The sequence below is a fragment of the Gracilinanus agilis genome, chromosome 1 (genome assembly GCF_016433145.1).
Source record: "Gracilinanus agilis isolate LMUSP501 chromosome 1, AgileGrace, whole genome shotgun sequence".
NCBI classification, from domain to species: domain Eukaryota; kingdom Metazoa; phylum Chordata; class Mammalia; order Didelphimorphia; family Didelphidae; genus Gracilinanus; species Gracilinanus agilis.
Window position 1 is genome coordinate 254,835,328 of NC_058130.1, and position 24,834 is coordinate 254,860,161.

The 24,834-nt window shown below is 36.9% G+C and overlaps 1 protein-coding gene across 9 annotated transcripts; it reads right to left on the reverse strand.

Annotated features, from left to right (window-relative positions):
* CLTA (clathrin light chain A) lies at window positions 1-24,780 on the reverse strand. Of its 9 annotated transcripts, none has more exons than XM_044661026.1 (7): window positions 24,455-24,780; window positions 16,901-16,938; window positions 14,157-14,274; window positions 7,176-7,287; window positions 2,846-2,899; window positions 1,411-1,419; window positions 1-448 (listed from the first exon to the last, which is right to left on the reverse strand). In XM_044661026.1, exons 1-7 carry the CDS (start codon window positions 24,684-24,686, stop codon window positions 277-279), a joined length of 735 nt encoding a protein of 244 aa, XP_044516961.1. In that variant the 5' UTR covers window positions 24,687-24,780; the 3' UTR covers window positions 1-276. The 9 variants fall into 9 exon arrangements, with proteins under 9 accessions (XP_044516961.1, XP_044516944.1, XP_044516977.1 ...); XM_044661009.1 differs by having other exon boundaries at window positions 1,411-1,446; XM_044661042.1 differs by lacking the exon at window positions 2,846-2,899 and having other exon boundaries at window positions 1,411-1,446.
* Window positions 24,781-24,834: the final 54 nt, after the last annotated feature.

Sequence of the window (24,834 nt, forward strand, 5' to 3'; positions counted from 1 at the left end):
TATACTATTTGAAAGAGAATTTTATTATCAGTACAGTTGAAAATGACAATGCACAAAAGCACAAGAGGCTATTGTTCTGGAGGTTCTCACTTCCCTCCCACTTGGAATGCCAGGGAGAAAACAGTTGAAGAAAACATGCAATCACAAACAATGATCAACTCTAAAGACAAGAGGTTTGGTCCAAAAGAACCCAACATAATTAATCCAATGACTGTGAACAGCTTCGCTGAGTAAGATTAAGATATTGCAATCGTAGTGTTTCCATTGGGCTTCCCTTCAGTGAACCAGGGGGGCCTGTTTGAGGGAGATGAGGACTGAGCGCATGCGGGACACATCCTTGGCCTGCTTGCTAGACTTGGGGTTAAAGTCACACAGCCGAGCCACGCGTTCCCACTCAGTGCCAGGAGAAGTCTCTTCGACATCATTTACAAAAGCTTCTTCAGCTGCCCTGCAAACAAGGAGATGAGGGTTAACTTCTTGTCAGCCATGTGACCAGTGAGCCATCTCATCACCTTACCACAAAAGCACCTCATCTGCCAGGCCTGTCAAATAGCATTCTAATTTTCCCCCCAAGAATAAAAAGTCTTTTCCTATGGCAGAAGACAGATGCATCACATCACATCACCCCCCTATGCACACAGAGTGCCAAGAAGTGCTGTGTAAAATGTTGGAATACAGGTGTTTGGTTTAGGATTGCTCTCTTTCCATCTTGACTGGTCCTAAACTGTCACAGCTATGGATTGATTTGGTTACTGAGAGTCAAAGACTGGTACTTGTGTATTCAAGTAGGTGTCTAGTGCCGACCTATACGGAATTCAAGTAAATTTGGGAATATCTACAGACCCAATCAGCCTTTGTAAAAATAACAAGCTAATTTGTAAGACTCTTAGAGAACATGGCCAGTCTGAATGGACCTTAGCCAGCCTCCATTCCTGGAGAAGCTGTAAACTTAAGCCATCTTCCCACTGATATCAGGCTACTTTAAGGTGAGCAAAAGAGATAACACTGGCTCTTCTGTAAGGTCTTTGCCTCATGATGCAAACCAACCAGGAAGGGAAAATGTTATCTTTTTGCAAGATGCTGCCTGAAGCATTCTTTTCAGTTGGGGCAAATATCCCCTGTTCCTTCAATCAGGAATTGATTGGTAGTGGTGGGGAGGGGTACTCACTCCAGCCCAGGAAGCAGTGGTGGGGGAAAGAGACAGGACACAATCTAGAAGGGAAAACCAAATTCATCTACTCCAACAAGCGGTAAAGGAAAAGCCAAAGCAATGGAGATGGAAATTCCATGGAAAGGTTTTGCACTATTCACAGTAATGACTATGGGAGACACCACTGCGGACCAAGCTCACTACAACACTGCTACTTTATGGGACAGACACTGAGGGGCAGTGAGAAAGTTTTACTTAACTGTTCTAGGCTGTAGCAAGGATGATTTATGTTTGTGCTTAAAGGTGAAGAGAAGAAAAGAAACAAGGAGAGAAAGTTTAAGTCAGATATAGGAAATGAAAATGAGCTTAATGCAGATGACAAGTAAGCTAGACATGCCCTCACCACTCAGGCTACATTCAGGAAACATGCTGCGAATTTCATTGTGCAATTTGACTGCACGGTTCTTTAATATCTATATAATGAACACAGTAAACCAAAACCCATCCTTGCCATTCTTTTTTTTTCCAGGTGTCAGAAATATTTTCAAAGGCAAATCAAACACCACCTGTAAATCCAGCATTTCACAAGTCTTGTTTCAAATCCGCCTAGAAGTTCATCACATCTAAATAGATTTAAAATGACCATTTTTAAAGTTCCAGAAAAGGGGTAGGGGGATTCAATTATTGTATTTCTATTGTTGTTCCAAGATACTAAAATAACCAAAGGGGAATTTATAGCCTTGAAAGAAAAAAGTCCAATAATTAAAGCCAAACAAACTATAAAACTAGATTTTCTTTGGTGAAAAACAAAACAAAACGCTAAAATTGGCCTGCTGCTTATAGTTGTGACCATTTCATCCTTTGGGCTGGGTAAGGGTAGGGATAAGAGAATGAAGATCATCTAGGGGAGAAAGGAAGCTCAGCAACAATCAAGTAGAAACATCTTCATTCATTTAAGATCACAGAAAACAATTACACATTCATCTGAGAAACTTCTCTGATTAAATGGAAGAGACAGAAGCAACAATAATAGCAGCTCACATCTATATGGTGCCATAATCCTTTACAAATAGTATCCAAGTTGATAAATTAAAACCACCCTGGGAAGGAAGCAATGTAAATACCATTGCCATTTTATAAATGAAAAGAGCCAAACTTTAGTGAGCTTCGAGGAACTTGTTCAAAGTCACAGAATCAAGAATCATTCAGTGGCAGAACTCAGGAGTTCCATCTCCAGGTTGGCTCCAAATTCAGAGCTCTTTTCCCTCCCTGTGAATGATCATACCCTTTCTTTTATTCTCAATTCTGCTCCACCCCAAGGCTGAAATACCTTTCTCCTTGTCCGAGGATGGGGGATGAATGGGGAGAGAAGGCAGAAGTAGGTATTAGGGTCACATATCCCAGGTCCCCCTACTCCAACCTCCAAAAGAATCTTTGAAAGGAATAGCATTTTTCTTTAACAAATAGCTCTAAAAATATGGTCAATGGAGAATAATTTGTAGATTAAATCAAAGTTATGCAAAATGCCCATAGTAATCTATATATTGCCTTTTACCAAAATTGATAAAAGGCAAATGACAGGATCAGTTTGAGATAGCTTAAAAAAAAAGCAAGGCAACTATTTTTACATAAAAGAAATAATAATTATCAGACAAAAAAGTTATGAAGATCAAAAGAATTAGTTTTGCAACATACACATAACCAATCACGTCAGCGAAGGGTTGTTTGTAGAAAGCTTCATCTGCCACCCTAGACAGCAAGAAGTCCAAAAGGCAGGCAAGCAGGCAGGAAAAAAGAGAGAACATTGAAAAGCAGAAAAAATCTAAATATCAGTATCAGCCTAGTCAATGGAACTCTACATTAAATCTCACCCAAACTATGTGTTTGCCACTCTTAGTTGTTTCTAAAAGGCTCTGCTCTTAAGTAGATTTCAGTAGAGCAGTTCCCCAATTTCTGGTCAAATCTTCCAACTAGAGTCAAGAATGGCTAATTATTTTAATCAACTCTAAAATGATCTTCTCAGGTTAGTCACTGAAAATGACTAAGGAAATCACATTTTTTAGTTAAGTAAACATTTAAGCATTAAATTTGTAGTAGCTTAGACACTAATAACGAGTTCACAATTTACAGTCCTTCACAACAATCCTGTGAAGTGGATGCGGAATACATACCACTCTCATTTTACAAAAGGGCAAAATGAGGCTTGCAGGTTAAATGATATGCCCATGGTAACTAAATTAAACATCAGAGCAAAACCCTATATGCTGGCCTTCAGATTCCCAAAGCAATATTTTTTTTCTGAAAATATATTACAAAATAACTCTCCAACCCTAATTCAGTACCTTTAAAAACTATCCACACTACCTTCTCTTCCCAAATAATCTAGTTGATTGTACCATGCCTTGATATACTAGTTCATTCAAGTAAGCAGCCCAAAAACCTAAATGTGCTATATGAAGAAAAAAAACAGCACAGAAGTCCCAACGGATATCCAAACTTAGCTTACTACAAAGAAAAAAGGAATGTGTGAAAATGCCAGTCTTTAAATAAAGAGCAAGAGGAATGGGGAGAAAGAGTTATATTCTAATGAGTCCCTTAAAGCAAGGATAAAATGGACTGGAATTATGCTAATGCGAACGCATCTATCACTATACCAAAAAAGTTTGCCAATCATCCTGTTTTGAGTTAAATGTAATACAGTTCCCATAAGAAAACCTCCTTAGGTCAAAGATCTTTTAAAACTTATGACTAATAAATATCTAGGCCTAGTCAATATATTTAGTGATCTAAATATCTTTTTTCAACACTTACTATCCAAGTATCTCAATAAGGCTTATATATCATTTCCCAGCTAAAATGAAGAATAACTCTTAAATGACAATAATTCGGATTGTCTCCTTAAATATCCCCATTTCCCTAGACCACAAAGATGATTTAATTTTTTTTAAAATCACTATTAAAATAATCCTTCCATCTCACTTTACTTTAAAAAGCAAGTTTTATCAAGATTTAAAACACAAACATAAGAAATAAAGTAATTTGGTGAAAGAAATAGTTCAGTAATAAAATATATGATGAATTTTCAGGAAGGAGTTTTCAGGTAAAGAGCAAAATTCATGAGTCTAAATTTAGAGGAGAAAACATCAATGAACTGATTTCAATCCAAATTTGTAAGTTAGTTTCCAATTGAACAGGTAATGAAATGGGTAAATCCTATTATCTAATCTCAAAGACTTAATGTTAGAGATCTAGCTACTTTCATCATATACAGACAAGCAAAAGATATTAGAGCAAGTTGGAATTGGAACTTAAATCTGGTTCTCTTATTTCCTAGGCCTTTCTACTATGAAGAGAAATGATTTATCAAAATTAAGAGATTTTTCTCTTTTCTGAACTCCTTTATGAATTTCATAAATCAGAGTCCAAGTGTTTATAGAATGAATACAGGTATTCCTCAACTGGGGAGAACTACCATATCATTTTCCTAGGGAGTTTAAAGTCATAGATCAGCCACCGAACATTTATTGAGCTCTCTTTTAATGGAGATAATGCAATGGAGACAGAAATTCAAAAAGGAAACAGTTCCTAGTCTCAAGGAACTTACATAATCGATAGGCAGGAATCCCTAATTGAGTAGTGATGAATACACCTTTTTGAACTGTTCCCCATTCCCCAAGAGAAGGAACTTTCATCAAGACGCATGGCTTAATTCTTCTCTTCAACTCAGGTCAGGGCCCAGAGGATTTAAGGAAGGAGAAATAGAGAATGAGTATAGAAAAGAAATACCAAAAGGTAGATGATAATTAAAGAGGCCGACTTGATGCAGAGTCCATCATATTTAGCTCACTGGTGGCCAATATGAAACTGACATTTCTATAGCTCTTTAGCTACAGAAGTAGCCTTTGGAGCAAGGGTTAAGAAAAAAATTGCTGTCCATTACATTGAGACTGCTGCTTCCTCAATATTTCAAGGAAATGTGATCTCATTCATGTGTATCTTTCCTACACCAACACATACCACAATCCCATTATGACTTAGTGGATGGATGGTCCTCAAAGAGTTATTGTGGTAGAAAAATTCACCACTCTGCAGCCAATTTGGTGACATGGAATTAGAGGGGATAAATTAGTTGCCAATTTCTATAATTTGAAATTATCTGTATTATTTAAAATAAGAAACTCATAAGTATAATTTTATATTTTGTTGTGGCATGTTCACATTTCTTTACATTAGAAGAGTTCCACTGTAAAAAAAAGCAACAAGAAAAACAAACCAAGTTTGTACTATTATGAAAGTGGGCACTGAAATGTTCTTTGCCAGATTTGAACCTACTTTTAAGATCCCTTTCCCATCACCTGCGAGAAAAAAAACAATGGCATAAGTAGAGATAATGGGCAAGACTTATGCACACAAATTCATATGGAAGAAAACTCTGGGAGTTAGCTAGTCATAAACTCAAAGTTGTGTGCTATTGAGTTGTGTGCTATTGCTATCAACACCCTCCAGTGAAGAAAAGCATAAAGGCATTCATTCTACTCTCTGTGTACTTGAGAGGGGGAAGAGATCACAAAGATAGAGTTGAAGTGCCCAGAAACTATGTCATATAAAGAACAGTTCAAGGGCCATGAGAAGAGAAGTGTGGGATGAGGGGAGTGAAGAAAAGAGGGGAAAACACAAAATTTTTGGAAAACACAAAAGACTCATTCTTACACTAGCTTAATGGTGTCAAACTCAAAATGATACAGATCCCTGAGGCAGCATATTGATTTGGAAAACCATAAATCAACATTATCTATGTTACACAGTATTTTAATTAGTTCTGTTAAACATTTCCTCATCACATTTTATCTGATCAGTTGTCCTCCCCGTCCCCCATTTTGATACCTGTTTTAGATGACAGGAATAAAAGGGATAGTAGCCAGCAGGATAGAAATTAAGAGGAAGATGAGTAAGGACTATGATAACTGAGGACAGCCAACTCTGAGGCAAGGAATAGAAGCTGGCTGACCATTTATCAGGCAAGTTACAGAAGACATTCCCTGTACTAGCAAATTTGGTTCAATGAGTTAAGGTCCTAGAATCTTGTTAAAAATTATCATAAAATACATTTCCAGGCTGACTTTCTATGAAAGTTGCTCAAAAGGAGGAAATGAATTGTTCTGGGAAAAAAAAAGGGAGAAAAGTTATTTTTGAGGCAGCTAGGTAGCTCAGTGGACATAAAGCCTGGTTTAGAGATGGAGATGTCCTGGCTTCAAATCTGGCCTCAGATATTTCCTAGCTGTGTGACCCTGGGCAAGACGCTTAACTGCCTAGCTTTTACATTCTGTCTTGAAACCAATATTTAGAATTAATTCTAAGACAGAAGGCAAAGGTTTAAAGAAAAAAAGAAAAAGTTATTTCATAAGAATGACAGCATTCTCTTTTTCTTCCTTTCCTTTCAATTTCCTAAGTTTTACTATTTAATTAGTTTGAGAACTTATTTTCTGGTGAAGGTTGGATTAACTGAAGTAGAAGAGGGAATTAAAAATAACTACTGTTGCTGATAGCCAAAGAACAAAAATGTCAACATACTTCTATAACAAGGGAGAAACCTTTAAGATTAATGCTTTCAAACAGAATTAATACTCATATTATAGTTTACTTCTAAGTTTTCATTATGAGTGCTTATCATAGGATGAGAGAACTGGAAAAGCCATTTAGTATAACCCCCTTGTTATACAGATGAGGAATTGTGGCTCAGCAAGGTTAAATTTAAATTACTTGCTCAAAGTAACAGAAGAATGACTAGTATAGTCCAAATTCAAATGCTTATGTGTGTTTCGTGATGAAATTCAAACAAGCACACCCAAGCTTTCCCATATTCCTCGGCAGTATTTAAATAATCTAATCACTAGGTAACTGAGAGACAAGAAATAATGTGCAACATAACTATCTGGGGGATGCCAAGGTACAAGAAGAATATAATCTCAAGAAATCTTATATTGCTTCATGTTGGAAACTCTTGTTTTATCCCTCTTGAACTTACCTGTTATTTACTTTTGTTTTTTGTAGCTGTTCATCTTGCCTTGCATACCATTCTTCCAACTCTTTTATTGCTTTTTCTTTCCATTCTGCTTCCTGCTTCCGAGAATTAGCATCTTTGGAGAAGGAAACACAGAAGAAATGTTGAATGTTGGTTTATTTATAATTGTATTAAAAAAATACCAAGGCTTTCTAGCCATTAGCTGGGGGGGGGGGGGGGGGGAGTGATCTGGATCTATTATAATCTATTCTAAAAACTACTCTACCTACTACCATTTATTTGTTCCAAGACTGTAGACCATCCTTAGGGAGAAATGAGAAGTGAAAGAGTTATGGTTTCTTCATCCTATACCCAGATTTAGATAGCAAGAAAAAAGGCTTACGTTAAAATTGCAACATGATTTGACAATGCCCAGAGGAATCAGGCAGAACTTGGGTCAATCTGTAATCTGAAAAATTTCAGCACAGTATTTGCTATAGCTATAGACTAACTATAAGTACTAACTACATTTTATTAGCATAGGATCAGGGAGCTGGACTGGGGGCCAGGAGAGAGAAGTTGTCCAAACTGAATTTTCAGTCTTAATATTCTAATTTCACAGACCAGATTTTCAATAAGTAGAAAAACAAATTCCAAAGACAAATACAATTTCGGGATTATAGATGCCACTGTTTTCTTTCATTCCCAGAGCCAATGTGGTATACTGAAAAGGATCATTGGCTGGAAATCATAAGACCTGGATTTAAATCCTGACTCCACTTATCAGATATGTGATTTTGGGCAAAATTACACCTCCTTTAGGCCTCAAATTTCCTCATATTAAAAAGAAAAGGTGGGGCACAGAGAGGGGGAAGGCAATAATAATTTTCTTATTTTTACCTCAAAGGATTTTTGAGAGGATCAATACATTGGAATAGAAAGAAGAGCTGATTAGGGGACCTGGATTCCAGGCCCAGCTATGTTACTAACTGAACAAGTTACCATATCTCCGGACATCTTTTTCATAATCCATAGGAGGTTTCAACTAAAACCTATGTGTGCCTGATGATGGAATTCAAACATGCAAACCTAAGTCTCCTCTGTGAGTTTCAATTCTCTTATATAATAAGTAAGTGGAAGTCAAGAAAGAGCATTAAATCATAGCTATCAGGGTTACTTATAGTAGAGTTAATGCTTTTGGCTAGCTGTAAGCATTTACTATTAAAGCCAAATGATTTAAGGTTCTTTTATAGTTCTAATATTTTATAAATATGTGGAAAATTTTACAATTCAAAGAATAACAGGTGAAGTGACCAAAAATAGCTTATATATTAATATAATAAAATGACTGAAAATGCCTTAACTTAAAAAAAACTAAACAAGCTTTAGGAAAACAAAGAAGCTAGGGCAAAGACAGATATGTACAAAGCTTGCAAATCCATTCATACTTAAAATGGAAGTTAGTCAAGCATCCTTATTCTCTCTTCACACGTTCATAAAAGTCTACTTCATGCCTTGAGCCACTAAAAGTTGAAGCCCAATGGCTCAAAAAAGTAATAACATTACTAATGAAATAGGGACTCCAAAGCACATATTGTAGTGTGAAATTGTCAGAGGTAAAAATAACACAAGGAGAACAAGATATATTTGAGGACATAAGAAAAGTGAGTGTTATGCACAAAAGATACTAAACAGCAAATGTGACAATATGTCATTTGGGGGAAAAGGAAAGATACCCCAAATGAGAACAGATAAGTTGGGTGCTCAGTTTGTCAAAAAAAAAAAAAAAAAATCACCTGGAAGTCATCCCAAGAAAATGAATCCTTTAGGAAACAAGGGATTTGGGTTGAGAAAAGGGGTAATGTAGAAGTTTCATCTTGGACTGTTGACTAACATAACCACATAATTTTATCTTTCGGAGTTGTGCCTACATAAACCTTTTTGCACCACTGTTCTCTCTGCTAGAATTGGATGAATTTCACTGGAGAGAAATGGAGGACTAAGAATTAAAATTTTAGAAATAACCACAATGCCAAATTGTAATATATGATGATGATGGAATACTAATGTGCCAAAAGAAATGATGAACAGGGTGATTTAAAAAAAAAGTTAGAAAGACCTACAAGAGTTGATATAAAGTGAAATAAGAAGGAACCAGAACATTGTACATAGTAACAGCAGTACTGTATGACAACCAACAGTGAAAGACTTAGTTATTCTCAGCAATTCAATGATCTGGGCCAATTCTGAGAGATTTATTACAAAAAATGCTATCTATCTCTGGAGAAAGAACTGTTAAAGAGTTGGAATGCAGATCAAAGCAAACTATTTTTCACTTTAGTTTATTTGGGTTTTTGTTTTATGCGTATTCTTGAATGACAATGAACAACATAGAAATAGGTTTTGCATGATAATACATGTATAATCCAGATCAAATTGCTTACCATTTACAGGGTGGGGAGATGACAATTTGGATCTTATAACCTCAGAAAGCTTATGTGGAAAATTGTTATTACATGTAATTGGGAAAATCAAATCTTTTAAAAAAAGAAAATTGTCCTTGCTTGACTATGCTTCCTTCTGCAAATCTAAAGAAATGTCTTGATGGCACCCCATTTCAGCATCACTATGCTACCCCTCCTAATGAAAAGCACATAATTTGTATGTCATCAATATTTTTCTTTTGACATTAAAGCTCTGGATTTTGGTTTTGACGTTCCTGGAATTTGTCCTTTGAAGGCTAATTTTGGAAAGTAACCAATAAACTCTCATTTCACCTTAATAAATCTGAGCAGTTTTTATCTGTTTCTCGAAATAGTAACCAAGTGGTTTTTTTGGTTGTTTTTGAAATCATAGTTTTCAAGAAATCCAATGATTCTTAAATGCTCTCTCCTTGACTAGTTTTCCTGGTCAATTGTTTCTGTTATCAGATCTTATATATATTTTTCCTACTTGTTTCAATCTTTTGATTTCGTTCTATTTCTTGCTCTCTCATGAAGAAAATTATTTCCATTTGGTCTATTCTAATTTTCAAGGAGTCCATTATTTGGTTAAGATTTACCATTTTCCATTCTCCTTAAAATTCATTCTCCCTCAAATTTTAATCTCATTTTTATCTCTTCCTTCATTTCTTCTAGTAATTTGTAGTCTATGTGGAAAATGAATTTTTGCCTTAAAGTCTCTACTTTCAGTTGTTATGCCAATATTCTTTCCTTTTAGGTTGATTTTAGGACATCTCCAGTTAAGTTCTTTATAATGAATCAGTTCTTCCATTTACACCTGTCTTCAGCTTCAGTTCCTAAATCAAGGCTTTGTCCAGGCCCAGACTGTAGGGTGGTTAGCCCTACTTGGACTCAACCTGGGTCACCAGGGTTCCTGTGCTGGCCACCTGGAGTTAACACCCCTCCCACCCCAACCCTCCCTGAATCTGAGGTCCAGAATGTTAGAGTTTAAACGTCTTCTATGACATTTCAGGACAATGTACTAAAGAAATCAGACCCCTGAGCTGTCCTGAGGTGAGGGTTGCCATTACCACACAGTTCAGTGGCTTCCAAGGTCCCCATACTGTGAGTTCCTAACCACCCTAAGATTTTCTCACGCAAGCTCCCCGCTTTTAGTTCCTCCTGGATAAAATCCTGCAGACCACATGCCCCTGGCCCATCACTAATTATGTGGGAGGTTGCTAGTTTGTCTGTCTATAACTGGCAGCTCCTTTCCTATTGCCATAGACTTCTGGCTAAATTTTTTAACATTTCTGGGGTGGAAGAAATGTTACTGTGTAATTTCACCATATATCTCCTGGTTAATATTGGATATGTTGCAATTTTAGGTTTTTGTTGGAGTAAGTATGGAAGACCTGATCAGGAGACTAAAAAGGACTGAAGAGTGAGAAGAGAGAAAATGTTGGCAATGAGCATAGATAGCTTTTTTCTTGGAGGAAATGGTGGTGGTAAATAGGATTAAAGGGTTGCAGAAGGGCTGTCTTTGCCAAAAAGAAACCTGTCACTATCAGAGACTAGGAGAAAAGAGATAGTGAATGATGTCAAGGAAATTGAAGAGAAGGGGAGAAGAATGAACTTGTGGTATGTTGTAAATGGCAATTTCCTTAATGAGAGAGGAGGCTTATATAGCATAAGCCCAGGTGAAGCCATATAAATTTATTGTATATCCAGTAACAGTTTTATTATACTTCTTCCAGCTTTGTTCAATAGCATGAAAAAGTGAAATTATGGGAGCAATCCAAAATTGGGGTTTGTCAAGGAATGGAGGCAAAAAGACATAAGGGAAAAGAAGTATGATAGTTTATATAAGTAAGGCATACATTTGGTTTAAGAAGTCTTACGGTAGGGAGAGATGTAATGATAGATTATGTCCAGACAGAAGAAGTTTTTGATGATTAAGGAAGTTTCAATTTCAGAAATGAGTTACTCTGTGGATAACAGAAAAATGCAGAATTTGACCACCCTCACCTAGAAGTTCAGGGAAGTAAAGGAGTAAGTCATGTGATTTACGAGGATTATGGAAATATGAAACTTATGGAGTTTGCAAAATTATCAACATGGATCTTAAAGTCCCCAGTATAATGGCAGGCTCTGAGAAGAAGAAAAAGATAGAGTGATAATTGGATTAAGTCTACACTGCCCATCTTTAGATTTAATCACGAAAGGTGAGAGCAACTTCAATTTTGGGAGGTCTGTAACCCACATGTGCTAGAGTGAGTGACGAATCAGAATCAACTGATTGCCCCCTACGCAGTCCCATAAAAACTAGAAGAGGCACAGGAAGTGACGCATAAGTGACCCCTTTAAAAGGAGAAGGTCTTCTGCTGGAGATGGTCTTCTGGTGAAGAGGGCATGCTGGTGAAGGAGCTCTTATGGTCCGTGGAGGAGTGCTGGCTGGAACACTGAGACCTTGGTGAGACTGCTTTCATTATCTTCTTTAGAAGTCCACGTGGTGAGTTTAAAGACTGAATCTTCCTGAACTTCTCTTAAGGAGAACTTCCCTGTAATAGACTCTGTGAATGAAGCTTTGCTTCATTCACCTCTGGGCCTCTGACTCTTGGCTGAGGGTTAATTAGATCTACTTGGATTAATTAGAGGATCACAGTAATTTACCTACTGTGTTAGATTCTTATTTCCTTATTTCCTCTCTCTCTTCTCAATTGTAAATAAACTGCCATAAAAGTCAATTTTGACTTGAGATTATTCTTAATTGAGGATTGATAATTCCTGGCAACCAATCTTAAATATATTCGACCTAAAGCCCCCTTTTCCCCTTACAATAGTAAGTGTGGTGCTAAATTCCTTGAGAAAATAAAGAGAATGATCTGGTTGGCAGACAATTGCCATTATCCGAACAGAGAAGTTCTGATACCCCTCCTCCCCTTTTTGTTTTAAAGAAAATATTTTTTTTAAGTGATAATGGCAAAGGAAAAGTTTGGAACTGGTAGTGGAGAGCAAGGAGTATCCAAATACATCTTTAAGATCTGTGAGGATGGGAAGGAAGGAAGGAAATAAAGGAAGAAGAGAGGGAAGGAGGAAAAGTGAGAGAGAAAGAAATGGGGGATAGGAATGAAGGAATAAGCAGATGCAGGATGGCAGGTCTCAGTAAGGATAGGAAGGTAGAAGGAAAGTGAGAAAAAGTCCAAAATATGTGTGTTTGTTCACTATGGAATGGGAATTCTGGCAGGTACACTGGAAAGGGAGAGCAGAGTTGTAGACATGGATGGAATAATGTTGAAGAGCACTGGAATGAAAGAATAGGAGGTAGACCTTGGGGAGAGATTGTTTCTAGATTGTTAAAGTTGGGATAAGAAGAGAAACAGATGGTAGGCGTTTGTTTGCCATAGGGATAGTAGTGGGAGGCAGATGAATAATAATATTATTTTAGGCTTCAAATATCATATGCTTTTATATCAACAACAGGCTGGATGGCTGGTAGATGATTATTATTTTAATACTATGCTCTACGGTATGTAAAAATGAATGATACATTCATAAAGTTGTTACAAAATGTTATCAAAGGGAAGCTAAGATCAATACAGGAAATTAAAATTTTCTTGTGAAATTTAAGGTTAAGTCTACCAAACTTTAATGCAATTTGTGTTCTACCTCTCAGCCAGTTTTGACCATCAATATGGGCAGTAATGAGATGGAGGAATATTAAAAAATAGGGCTAAAATAGAATATTCAAAAATTGGGCTATTTTGCAAAAATGCACTGGCAATTGCTAGCAAGGTCAGCAGTATAACACAGACACTCTATGGGATAAGAATAGAAATGGGACAAGGGAAGAAGTAAAATACACACAACAGTAATTAAACATTTAAAATGGAGTGAAGAATCCAATGTAGAAATGACTCATCACAATATTTTCCCTTTTGATCTTTCTATCCTGATGCTGTCACAAGAGCAATAATTTGAAAAATCCCACTTCCTTTATCTTCCTATCAATTTTTAGGAGTTTGAAAATAAATTCATATAATAAAATAAAGGAATTTCTCTTCAACTATAAGCTATATATATATATATATATATATATATATAACCACCTTAAATATCCTGGCATAAAGGGAATAGGCCAAATAAGATTGATATACTCAGAACCAGAATCCATGAGGAGCCTTTGTGCTTCTGATTTGGATACAAAAGAGGTGAAAAGAGTGCAATAAATTTATCTAAGATTTTAGAACAAACCTCAACCCTTTACACTTTGGAACCATTTTCTTTATATGCCTCTTCTTTCCTATATCTCCCTGTCTTCACTGCATTCCAAACCGAGATAATAGTTATATAAAATCATACAATACACTTCCATTGGAAGAGTATATCAAGCTAAAGTTGAGAGCCAAACAAATTCTAAATGCTTCAATGATGTGAACAATTAGCATTAGAAATTATTGCATAAAGCTAAAATGCAGAATATTGTATAAATTTGGACTACATAAGGGGAAAATTATGCTGACTAAACTAATACAACCTTAGAAAAGAATTGCAAAAGGATTACCAAGGACTTCCAGACGTTCCATTTGTTCTTCTCTCCATTTACGGATACTCTCTGGTTCTGACTGTAATCGATCCACTTGTGAAATAGCTGCATAACTATCAGTTGGACCATTGCTCTCCTTTATATAAAAAAAATACAAAGTATTAGATTTTTATAAAAGATGTCAGTGGAATCAGTTTTAATTTAAATAGCCTCATCCCACATGGTTTAGTGCTGATGCTTAAGAATAATATAAAAAAATATGCAACAATATTTAGGACAGAGTCAAGGCAAGTCATTGATAGAAACAGATGATGGTAATTATGTTAGCAGAAATCTTATCCAGAATAGAGTAGCCTAAGGCATATCTGAGAAACAGAAAAAAAAAGGTAAGAGTTTCCTTTTAGTGGCAATATTTATTCAATTAACTAATCAACTAATTAGCTAAAAAAATATTTCAGTAGTTTAGGAAGCACTAAAAATGTTGAGAAAAACGTTATGTGTACATGCAAATGAAATGTAAGAAATAAGATAGATAAATGTAATTAGAAGAGATTCTTATGAATTCTTAAAAGTGCCACATGAAAGAACAGAAACAGGACAATAATATTGGAAAACAGTGAAAGCATTAAATAAATATCATCTAACAGTTATTTTAGACTTAATGGTGTCATATATATATATATAACCTATCTTCCAAATAATATTTCTTCTTTTCAAATTTTAACTGATTCTAATTCCTGTGGTTCTGCCTTCTGGGACTCTATTCTCTCTTCTATATGACAATCCTTCAAATACTTGAAGGTGGCTCTATATCCTCAAGTTTTCTCTTCTTGATAAAAATGTTGGGCTCCTTCAATCAATCACAATAAGTTGGCCAAGCTCAAGCCCCTCATTTTGAAGGTTCTAAGGCGGGGAAAAGGGGGTGTCAAGTGATTTGTCCAAGGTCACAAAGATAGTAAGGAACAGAGTCGATCCAAACACCAGGTCCTGACTCTGAAGCAAGGGCTTCACTGCATCATTGTCCTTCAAAGATATGGAGAAAAATACCTATCAATATCTATATATTTATTCCAAAGAAAAAAGTATTATTAGAAGTCAAACTAGAATACAAGGCAATAAAATGATCCCAATAATTGACCATTTCTATTCTTTTAGAAAATAATGTGATAGCTGGAGGCCCCTTTAGTTAGTAGTGTATTTAAATAAAAGGTCACTGTGCCAGAAATTATGAATGGGCTCTTTCAGTTGTTACTGTGGACCTCAAATAATCTCAATGTCCTAACAGGAATAGAGGGAAAGGCTGAAAAGGATCATTAGTGTTAACAGGCAAATATAACACAGACTCTTAAGAGCTGGGACTCCCAATTTAACATTTCGAGATAGATGTGATCTGTTCTGCTTCCAAGCTCTGAGACACCAGAGCAGAACAAACAAAAAAAATGCAGCTGTTTTCAGTAAGGCTGGTTTTTTAAAAGTCATATTTCCATTCCACCAAAAGGGCAAAAGCCTCATAAATGTAATAAAGAAATTTATTTTAATGTAAGCAGTAAATAGCTTTTTAAATAGGCTCACAGAACTCTTAAAAAAGGTTAACAGGCAGCCACACATGGAGACTGGGCGCCCTGGGTCCAAACTTGGCCTCAGACACTTCTTAGCTATGTGACCTAAGCAAGTTCAGTGGCCTAGCTCTTCCTGTTCTTCTCCCTTGGAACTAATGCACAGTAATAATTAATAACTAAGGGTTATAAAAGAAGATGTATCCCAAGACCATACTAATTTCTTTACCACCTTTCATTTGAAAGTTATTAACAGTTCAGTTTTTAGAACTCAATTTGGTGTTTTATGAGGATAAATTCCTTTTGGGTTTATTTAAAATGTTCAACCTTCATTAGAAATGGAAAGACATTATTACCAAAATACACTTTCATTGCCCACTTTATTTTTGAGAAGTACAAAAGGGTCTGTTTGGATTGTTGGTTTTTTTTTAAGTCTAACATTGTTTTTTTTTAAGTTTAACATTGTTTTTAAAGGGAGAATTCTACACCATTAAGTCTTCTACTCTGGCTTTGGTACAACCCTGAAAAATGAAAAACACTCTAAAACAAAGGACAAGTAATATTCATTACATTTTGAATGTTCCTGGAATACAGATTCAGTTGTATATAACCAATGCATCTTAAATTATCTTGTATAAGTGTATATATTATTAGTTACTTAAAATGAATTACCCAACAGAGGTAATACATTTAAGATAAAGGTAAACAGATGGTAGGAGAAGTGAATAGAATTTCTTCCCTTTGGTTAATGAGATTATAAATAAGGTAAAGAAAAAAATTAGTTAAGCTAGTACAAGTATCCTGGGTACTTATTTGTTTTAATCAATAAAAAATTTTCCAGCTTGCTGTATATCTCCCTCAGAATTTTTGAGCAGGAAGGAAACTTGAGATCTTGACTCAGCCCTCTTACTTTATAGACAAAAATATCTACTAGAAGTCCTGACTTGTCTAAAACCAACAAAAAAAATTAGTGGCAGACCAGGACCAGAATCCTAAGACCCAGTTCCATATCATTCCTCTTTATAAAAGTGCTTTGTAAAATATTCTATGTGTTACCTATCATTACTACCACTTGCTCTCAAAATCTTTCCATTGTTAATGTGCTATTTGCTGCTGAACAAATCAAAAAAAGCAAAATTAATGATTAAAAAAAAAGTACACTAAGCTTCTAATGTAATATATCATGGAGCATTTTAATTTTGTTACCTGGTAGTATTCTCCATTCATCACTCCATCAATAGCATCTGTAAGACACAAGGTTATAGTCAATATTACTCTAGTTATTAGTATATTTTCCATTTTAAAATTAAATACAGTTGTTAAGATAGGAGGTTGAAAAGGTTACCAAAGATCCCAATTCTCCCACATACCACCATAGCAAATATCTACAATGGGTACCAGACAGAGCAATCAAGAAAACTAAAGTAAAACATAAGCATCCCTCCACAAATATATGACCAAAAGCTTGCAGAAGTGGGGAAAGGGTTGATAACAGGTTTGTCCAAGAGCCTGGAAATGCTTGTGCTACAAAGGGGTTAAAAAACAATTATGAGAGCTTGTAAGTGGAACTAAAGCCTTGATGTCCTTGAAAAGAAATAGGAGGCAAAACAAACTTGTTAGGTTACTGTGTAGAGGAGACAAAGGCCAATGAGTAGTTCTCTAAGCACAGAGGGGCAATAATATCTAACTGGGGAACTCCCAACTGGGAGAACAAAGACTGGTCAAGGTTACCAAGCACATTAGACTTCCAGGAGAACTGAGACAGAGGGTAGGACCAATAGCGACCCTGTTCTAAACAGGAATGACAAAGATGCCTACAAGAAAGAACAGAACCAATTAAGATCCACCCAAATCATCCAAAAATGCCCAAAGAATCAAAACATTACCCTTTGACAAAGTGTCAAACTAAGAACTGAGGCCAAAAATATAAATTCCTAAATAAGAGTACTTTTATATCAACTATGGAGAGTGTCTCAGGAGAAACAAGTGGCTTGGCTACAAAGACTCTAAAAGTAGGTGAATGAACTGAAAAGAGAGTGAAAATAAAATTGAAATAAACTGGAAGAAAAAATTGGAAGGAGAATAAACAGGCTAGGAAAAAAGGTGAAAAAATTTTATCTAAGTAGTGGATCCCATGGAAAAAAAAGTAGAAATGTAAGGTTTCTACTATCAAAAGTAACTTACTTGGGGAAAAAATAACCCGGAGATAAATGTAAGAATCCTAGGACTCATTGAAAATCACAACTAAAAATAAAAACCCTAGATATTATATTTCAACAAATCATAAAACTGCTAAGATCTGTTCAAACTAGAGGGCAACTGAAAAATTAATCCTTTCTACCTTTCCAAAGTAGTAAGACTTATACTTTAAGAAAATCACTTTGGCAGATAAATCAAGGATGGATTGGAGAGGCAAGAGTCTTGAGCTAAGGTCATCTAAAAGAAATCGCAAACTAAAAATACCCAGAGATGTCATAGGCAAAATTCAAAAGCATTCAAATAAAAATGGATAAATAAAATTCTGCAAGAAACAATATATAAAATAAAATATAAAATATATAAAATAAGATAAAAGAGTGAGACATATGCATACCAAGTGTGTTGATCCTTTTAGGATCTCCAAGGCACACCATGGTGAAGGGTCTCCAGAGGTGGATGTTATATTGACTACAATTATTCTAGAAAACTATGTGACCTCCTCAATGAACACCATGGCTGCTCTAAAGATCAGGAAAAACAAAGTGGATGAGGACTACATAGTACCAAATGAGGACATATCATTTGGATAAGCTGTCCACTGAGGTGCAGAATCTTGTGCACGTTTAGCATTATTGCCAAGAAAAGGCTGTAGTAGGTCAAAAAAAGAACAATGGAGAAATATGCTCAGATTAAACAAAGAAGTAATAAAAGACTGGAGATAACATCTACTATGTTTGGTAGATATGTAAAACATATGAAAAGATGTGGTTGCAATGCATAGGATAATAAGGCACCAAGTGGAAGGAATGCTCAGATCAGTGAGATCACAGTTCCAAATATCTTTTTTTTTTTTTTTAAATCCTTACCTTCAGTCTTACAATCAATAGTATGTATTGGTTCCAAGGCGGAAGAGTAGTAAGGGCTAGCCAAGTGACTTGCCCAGGGTCACACAGCTAGGAAATGTCTGAGGTCACATTTGAACCTAGGACCTGAATCTCTAGGCCTGGCTCTCAATCCTCTGAGCAACCCAGCTTCCCCCTCCAAATATCTTAAACACATAATTACTGTCCATACTAGAGTGCTAGTTAAGCATATTAGAAAGAGTAGAGTCTTTCAGTAAAAAATCCATATGCATACCAGTTCTGCAAAAGCATCACCTTTTATTTTGTCCCAAATTTTTACATTTAGAGGGGTATTCCTCTAGTTCTAATCTTCTAATTTTATCTGTATCCTTTAAAATTATATAGAGAGAGTAACAAAATTATTAACAAAAAATTGTATGCAGAATACATCATCACGACCTTCATCTTTCTAAACTGATTCCATTTATCTAGTAATCCATTTGAAAGCATGAAAATTATTACTAGAATGAAGGTAGGTGACTGGGAGTGGGAGGGTGGGCAACTTTATCCCATATCTTCAGCTAAGAAAATTGCATTTCATTCAGCAATTAAAGGTCAAAAGTTGAGAATTAAACTGGCCAATTTTACCATCTCCTATAGGAAAAAACCAGCAGCAAATCAAAGCAATTCTAGAAATAATTGGGTCTAATTTGTTTAAGAATTTTAGGAAAGACTTTTCTAAGAAGAGAGATGATATGTTTAGGAAAGAGAAAAATATGCAGTTTTGTGATACAGATTTCTCTTATCACATGCACATTCACATTAATGTATTTAAGAACAACTTTTTTAGAATCTTGAACACACTCTGATGAGAATGAGAGTGAAGAATGAAACAGAACTTGAATTCTCTTTGAACACCTCCATGATTTTGCTATTCCTGTGCTGTTCAACTTTCTCATTTGATAAAATTCAAACTAATTTCCCTTAGTTTTTGGAAATGGCAGAAGTTAGCAAAAGTCATCCTTTGAATAATTATTAAAAATTACTCCTGATTTTTTTATTCTTGGCTAAAAAAAAATCAACTCAGAAAGTTCCAATTTCTCAAACCATAATAAGTGGAAACTTTTGTTGAACCTTCTCTCAATTGTACTTTATTCATTCTTAAAGAAAAAAATATCAGTCTCAGAATTTAGTTCAGCTCCTATGTCACATTCTAGTGAAATATTAAAAATATTCCAATAATTAATGCATACCATACCAAACTTTTCACAACATTTCAACTCATGCTGTAAAATGAAAAATGTGCTATATTCCACATATGCAAAGGCTTAAATACATACTTTGAGCTGTTTATTAAGTAATGAGGATGGATCTGTACTGATTCATCAACATACTTTCACTTAATCCTTGTAGACAAGAACACATTTAGGAAAGCCTGTTGAGGGAGAGATTCTATGGCTATGGAAAAGATTTTCTAGATACCACATAGAGACAACCTGGAACCCTGGTCTTATAAGTATTGTGTTCTAGTCCACATACACTAATCACCAGATACCATAAAATGAAATTCTTCATAGGCTGGCTCTAAGAACAAGGACAAACAAGGCAATCAGTAAACAGTTTTAGGTTTTACAAATTAAAGACATCTCTCTCTCTTTTTTTTTAAACCCTTAACTTCTGTGTATTGGCTCCTAGGTGGAAGAGTAGGCAATGGGGGTCAAGTGACTTGCCCAGGGTCACACACCTGGGAAGTGTCTGAGGCCAGATTTGAACCTAGGACCTCCTGTCTCTAGGCCTGACTCTCAATCCACTGAGCTACCATCTCTCTCTCCTTTTAACAACTACCTAGCCTTCACACTTTCCCTTCACTTTACTTAGGGTAGCCCAAAGCCCTGGATCAGGAGGCCCAGACCCATGTTTGAACCCAAGGTCTTACTGCTTGTGTGGCCTTGGCTCCTCTAGAGTTATTTAAGCTCTCTGAGACTTAGTTTCCTAGGTTGGAATGGATGACTTTGAAGGTTCCTTCCAACATAATTCTGAATGTCCTCTATAGTAAAAGGATGACTTCTTTCAAATCATGGGTTTTAAGCTCCCTTGTCTCAAAAGAGAAAGTTTTCAAATCAACAATCTAGATTTTCTCATTTTGGCTCAAACGGTGCTTGTGTAGTTTTACTGCTGGTAGAATGGGAGGTTGGGGAGTGGGTTTGAGTTAATTAAGTGCTAATGAATGTCAGTGAGTTTCATGGGTTTTGGCTTTTTTGTTTGTTTGTTTCTAGGTGGTCTAGATCATGGAAATAGCTGAAGTTACTTTATTGTTAGGACATAATTTCTGTTTGGAGAAGTTTAGCCCTCCATCATGCTGCTTACATGACACAGAAGCTGCTGACATTGTCTCTTTAACCTCTGGCAATCTCACTCTACTTTCCATCACTCAACTGTACTATTCACTTAACTTTCTTCAATTTCTTTAAATTCTATTGACTCCCTGAGACTAAACTTCCTATAAGATAACACTGTCCTGGTCATTTCCTATCTTTTTCCCTTTGGGAATAGGAAAACTCCTTATCAGTTCAGTCATTTTTCAGTCATATCTGACTCTTCCTGACCCCACTTGGGGTTTTCTTGACAAAGGTACTTCAGTGGTTTGCCATTTCTATCTCTAGATCATTTTATAGGTGAGGAAACTGAGGTAAACAGGGTTAAGTGACTTGCCCAGAGTCACAAAGCTAGTGTCTGAGGACAAATTTAAATTCAGAAAGATGAGTCTTCTTGACGTCAGGCCTGGACTCCACTGTACTATCTAGCTGCCCATCTAGTTCTTTGATACCAATTATGAGTATTAATTAGCCTTCAACACAGACTCCTCTGCTCCTTCAAAATCTGTTTAAGCATAACTCTCAACATTAGGGATCGCTGAGTGTATTAGCTTATTTTTAAAAAATATTGGGATAACTTTGTAGTCCTCTGTATCTTATGCATTTTTGAGAAATCTATAAATTTTTCACCATAAGGATACATAAAAATGTTAAGAATCCCTGTTCTATATGAATCAACTGATTTCTCCCAACTACTAGTACTACCTGCCCTCCTCCCTAATATATTTATATGTATTTCTATCCTGGTGTAATTTAAGTTCATTTTTGCCAACGAATTCCTAGCATTGCTAACACATCAAGCAATCCCTGATGTTAAGAGTGAGGCTTGACTGAACAGATTTTGAAGGAGCAGAGGAGTCTGTGCTGAAATCTGGTTACACGTGGACATCACAGTATTTAAAAAATTGTTAATTTAGAGTAGTCAAATGATCCATTCACTTTTCAGCTTCTTGCAATCTAGCTTCCAACCTTAACACTCAATTACTAATCCTGCAATTATCATCTAGAACTTAACAACCATCACTTAATTGCTCAGCTTTTATCTTCCTGGACTTCCCTGCAGCTTATGAGTCAACTCATCCTTTTCTCCTTTAGCTTCCATAGTAATGCCCTCTCCTGATTCTCTGCCCACTCTTCCAATAATCCTCAGTATCCTTTGCTGGATCATCATCTAAATCCAGTCTTCTCAGCACAAATGCTTCTCCCCAGGGATCTGTTTTTATACTCTATTCCCTCAAAGTGTCATCAGCTTCCAAGGGTTCAAATATAATTTCTGAAGGGACTCCCAAACATATATGCCTATCCCTGACACCTTGATGCTTATTATGCACTTAATTACCTAACTAGATATCCAAAATGAAATTCTCAATTTCCTTTTTTGTGTGTGTGAAGGAATCACTAGCACAAGACTGAAATTATCAGACTCATCCTCAAGTCCTTTGGCTCTTTAACACCACCTGGTCAGTTGCCAACTTGCATCTGCTCCCTCCTTCCTACTAACTTTCACATCTGCAGCAACTTTTGAAATTTTTGGGGAGGAAGGAAAAGACCTACAATTTCGTTGGTATAGGGAACTTCTGATTAAAAAAAAAATTCCTTAAAAGATAGCTATCCTGCTTTCAGGTCTGGTTTCTCCAATCAATTCACCAGTTAACTGCCAAAATAAAGTTTTTTTAACAAAAAGATCTTTGATCACATTACTCCCCTGCTCAAAACCATTCAGTTGCTCCTTGCATCTAAGGTAAAACACAAACTCATTTTGATATTTAAGGTCTTTTACAATCTTGTTCCAACCTATGTTTCCAGTCCTGTTTCACAATTTTTTTACTTAAAGCACTTTGTATTTCAAATTGACCCACTAGCTCCTTCCTGAAGGAAACATTCCATCTCCAGCCTCAATCCATTCACTTATCTGCCTTTTGTGTAGTCTTCACCCTTTAGAATGTAAAGCCTTTAAGAACAGTGACTCTTCTTATATTTGTATCCTCAATGCTAAGATTGCTTAGCACATAGTAAATGCTTGATAAAAAACATTTGTCATATTCCCTTGCCCTATAACTGGTGCTTTATAAATTGGGGAGGACAGAGTTTGCCTTCAGAGTTCAATTTGATGCCTACTGCAATAATCTAAGCAAAATGTGATAGGGATGAATGAATGAAAAGAGAGGGATGAAAAAAGGTTGAGACAGAATAGAAAGGATAAGCATGGAATCAAAGATGACTCATATGTTGTGAATCCAGGTTGTCAGGAACCCCCAAAACAAAATTACCTTCAGACTTCTCTAGAACTTCCCTATCATAGCAAGCTCCATGAAGACAAAGACCAAAACTCATCTATATTTGGTGCAGTGCAGTGCTTTTCATAAAGTATACACTGAATATGTATCGAATTGTATTGAGTTCCTTGAAAAACTATTTTCCAAGATGCTGTTTGTATTTCAAATTGAGCTAGTGGGTCAATTTGAAATACAAACTCCTCCATACAATCTTCCTGTAAAATTCTCACCCATGTTTTCCTATATATGCTACATAGGAAAACTTAACAAAAAACGCTAGAGACATTCTTCCCAGTCCTTCTGGAATCTTTGCTGCTAATACGCTACTCAGGCACCTCAGACTTATAACACTTTCCTACCTAGCCTCTTCCTCTACCACTTCACAAAAGGAATAAGTGAAATTATTCTTGGGAGACTTCATTCAGAAAGTAGCTTTAGAAAAAGCACTGGCTTGAGAATCAAAGGCCTTTATTTATTAGTCTAGCTCCTCTATTCACCAACTGCATAACTTTGAGCAGGTCACAAGCTCTCTGGATCTCAATTTTCTCACGAAGGAAAATTGGACATCACCACTGTCATTTCTAGCTCCATAAAACTCAGGTTTCATGGCTTCAAGTTTATTAAACATTCCCCTCCCAACCCCTTATAAACCTCTTCACTCAGATAACACTGTGCTTCAGCCCAGGCCATTTTTGTCATTTCCTGCTGAAAAAATGCTACCTTCTCTTCCTCAAAATCCTGTGGCCAGCTCACCAAGAAATTATTCTTAGTTAGCACCAAGCAGGAACCTCCTCCTCAGGGAGTGCTATGCCAGGCTGGCATGGGTTTGTTACTTCCTTCCTTGGCTTTTTCGTACCCTAGACTCCTCTCTCGTACCAGCCTCGGGCCGCGCTACCACATCGCTCCCCTCCCCCCGCCCTCCCGCCCCGCAGCAGCACAGGGAGGCGGAAGGGGCAGATGTCCCAGGCCGGGACAGGCAGCCCCCTCCCGCTCGTTCGGCTCGCCGTCGCGCCCACGGGCTGCGGGCAGGCGGGCCTCCCGCCTCCCCCAGGAAAACCTGACTCTTACCCGGGCCACCGGGAGGCTCCCCTTGCAGGGAGGCGGGCACGCTGCCGGTGTCTAAGATGCTGAAGCCCTCGTCGTTTTCAATGCCCGCGATCTCGCTCTCCTGCTGGGCCAGGAAGGCCGCGGCCGGATCTTCCTCGCTGCTACCGCCGCTCGCCACCCCGTTACCCACTGCGGGACCCCCAGGGGCAGAGGCCGGGGCGGCGGCCGCGCCAAACGGGTCTACCTCAGCCATTGTCGCACGGGGCCGGAGTGGGCAAGCGGGCGGGGAGCAGGACTAGGGGAGGAAAGGCAGTCAGGGACGGAGGTCAGCGGCCACTGTGGTGGTGGTAGGGGGGGGGGGGCGGGCCGAGGGGCGGAAGCGGAAACCCCGCCCATATAGG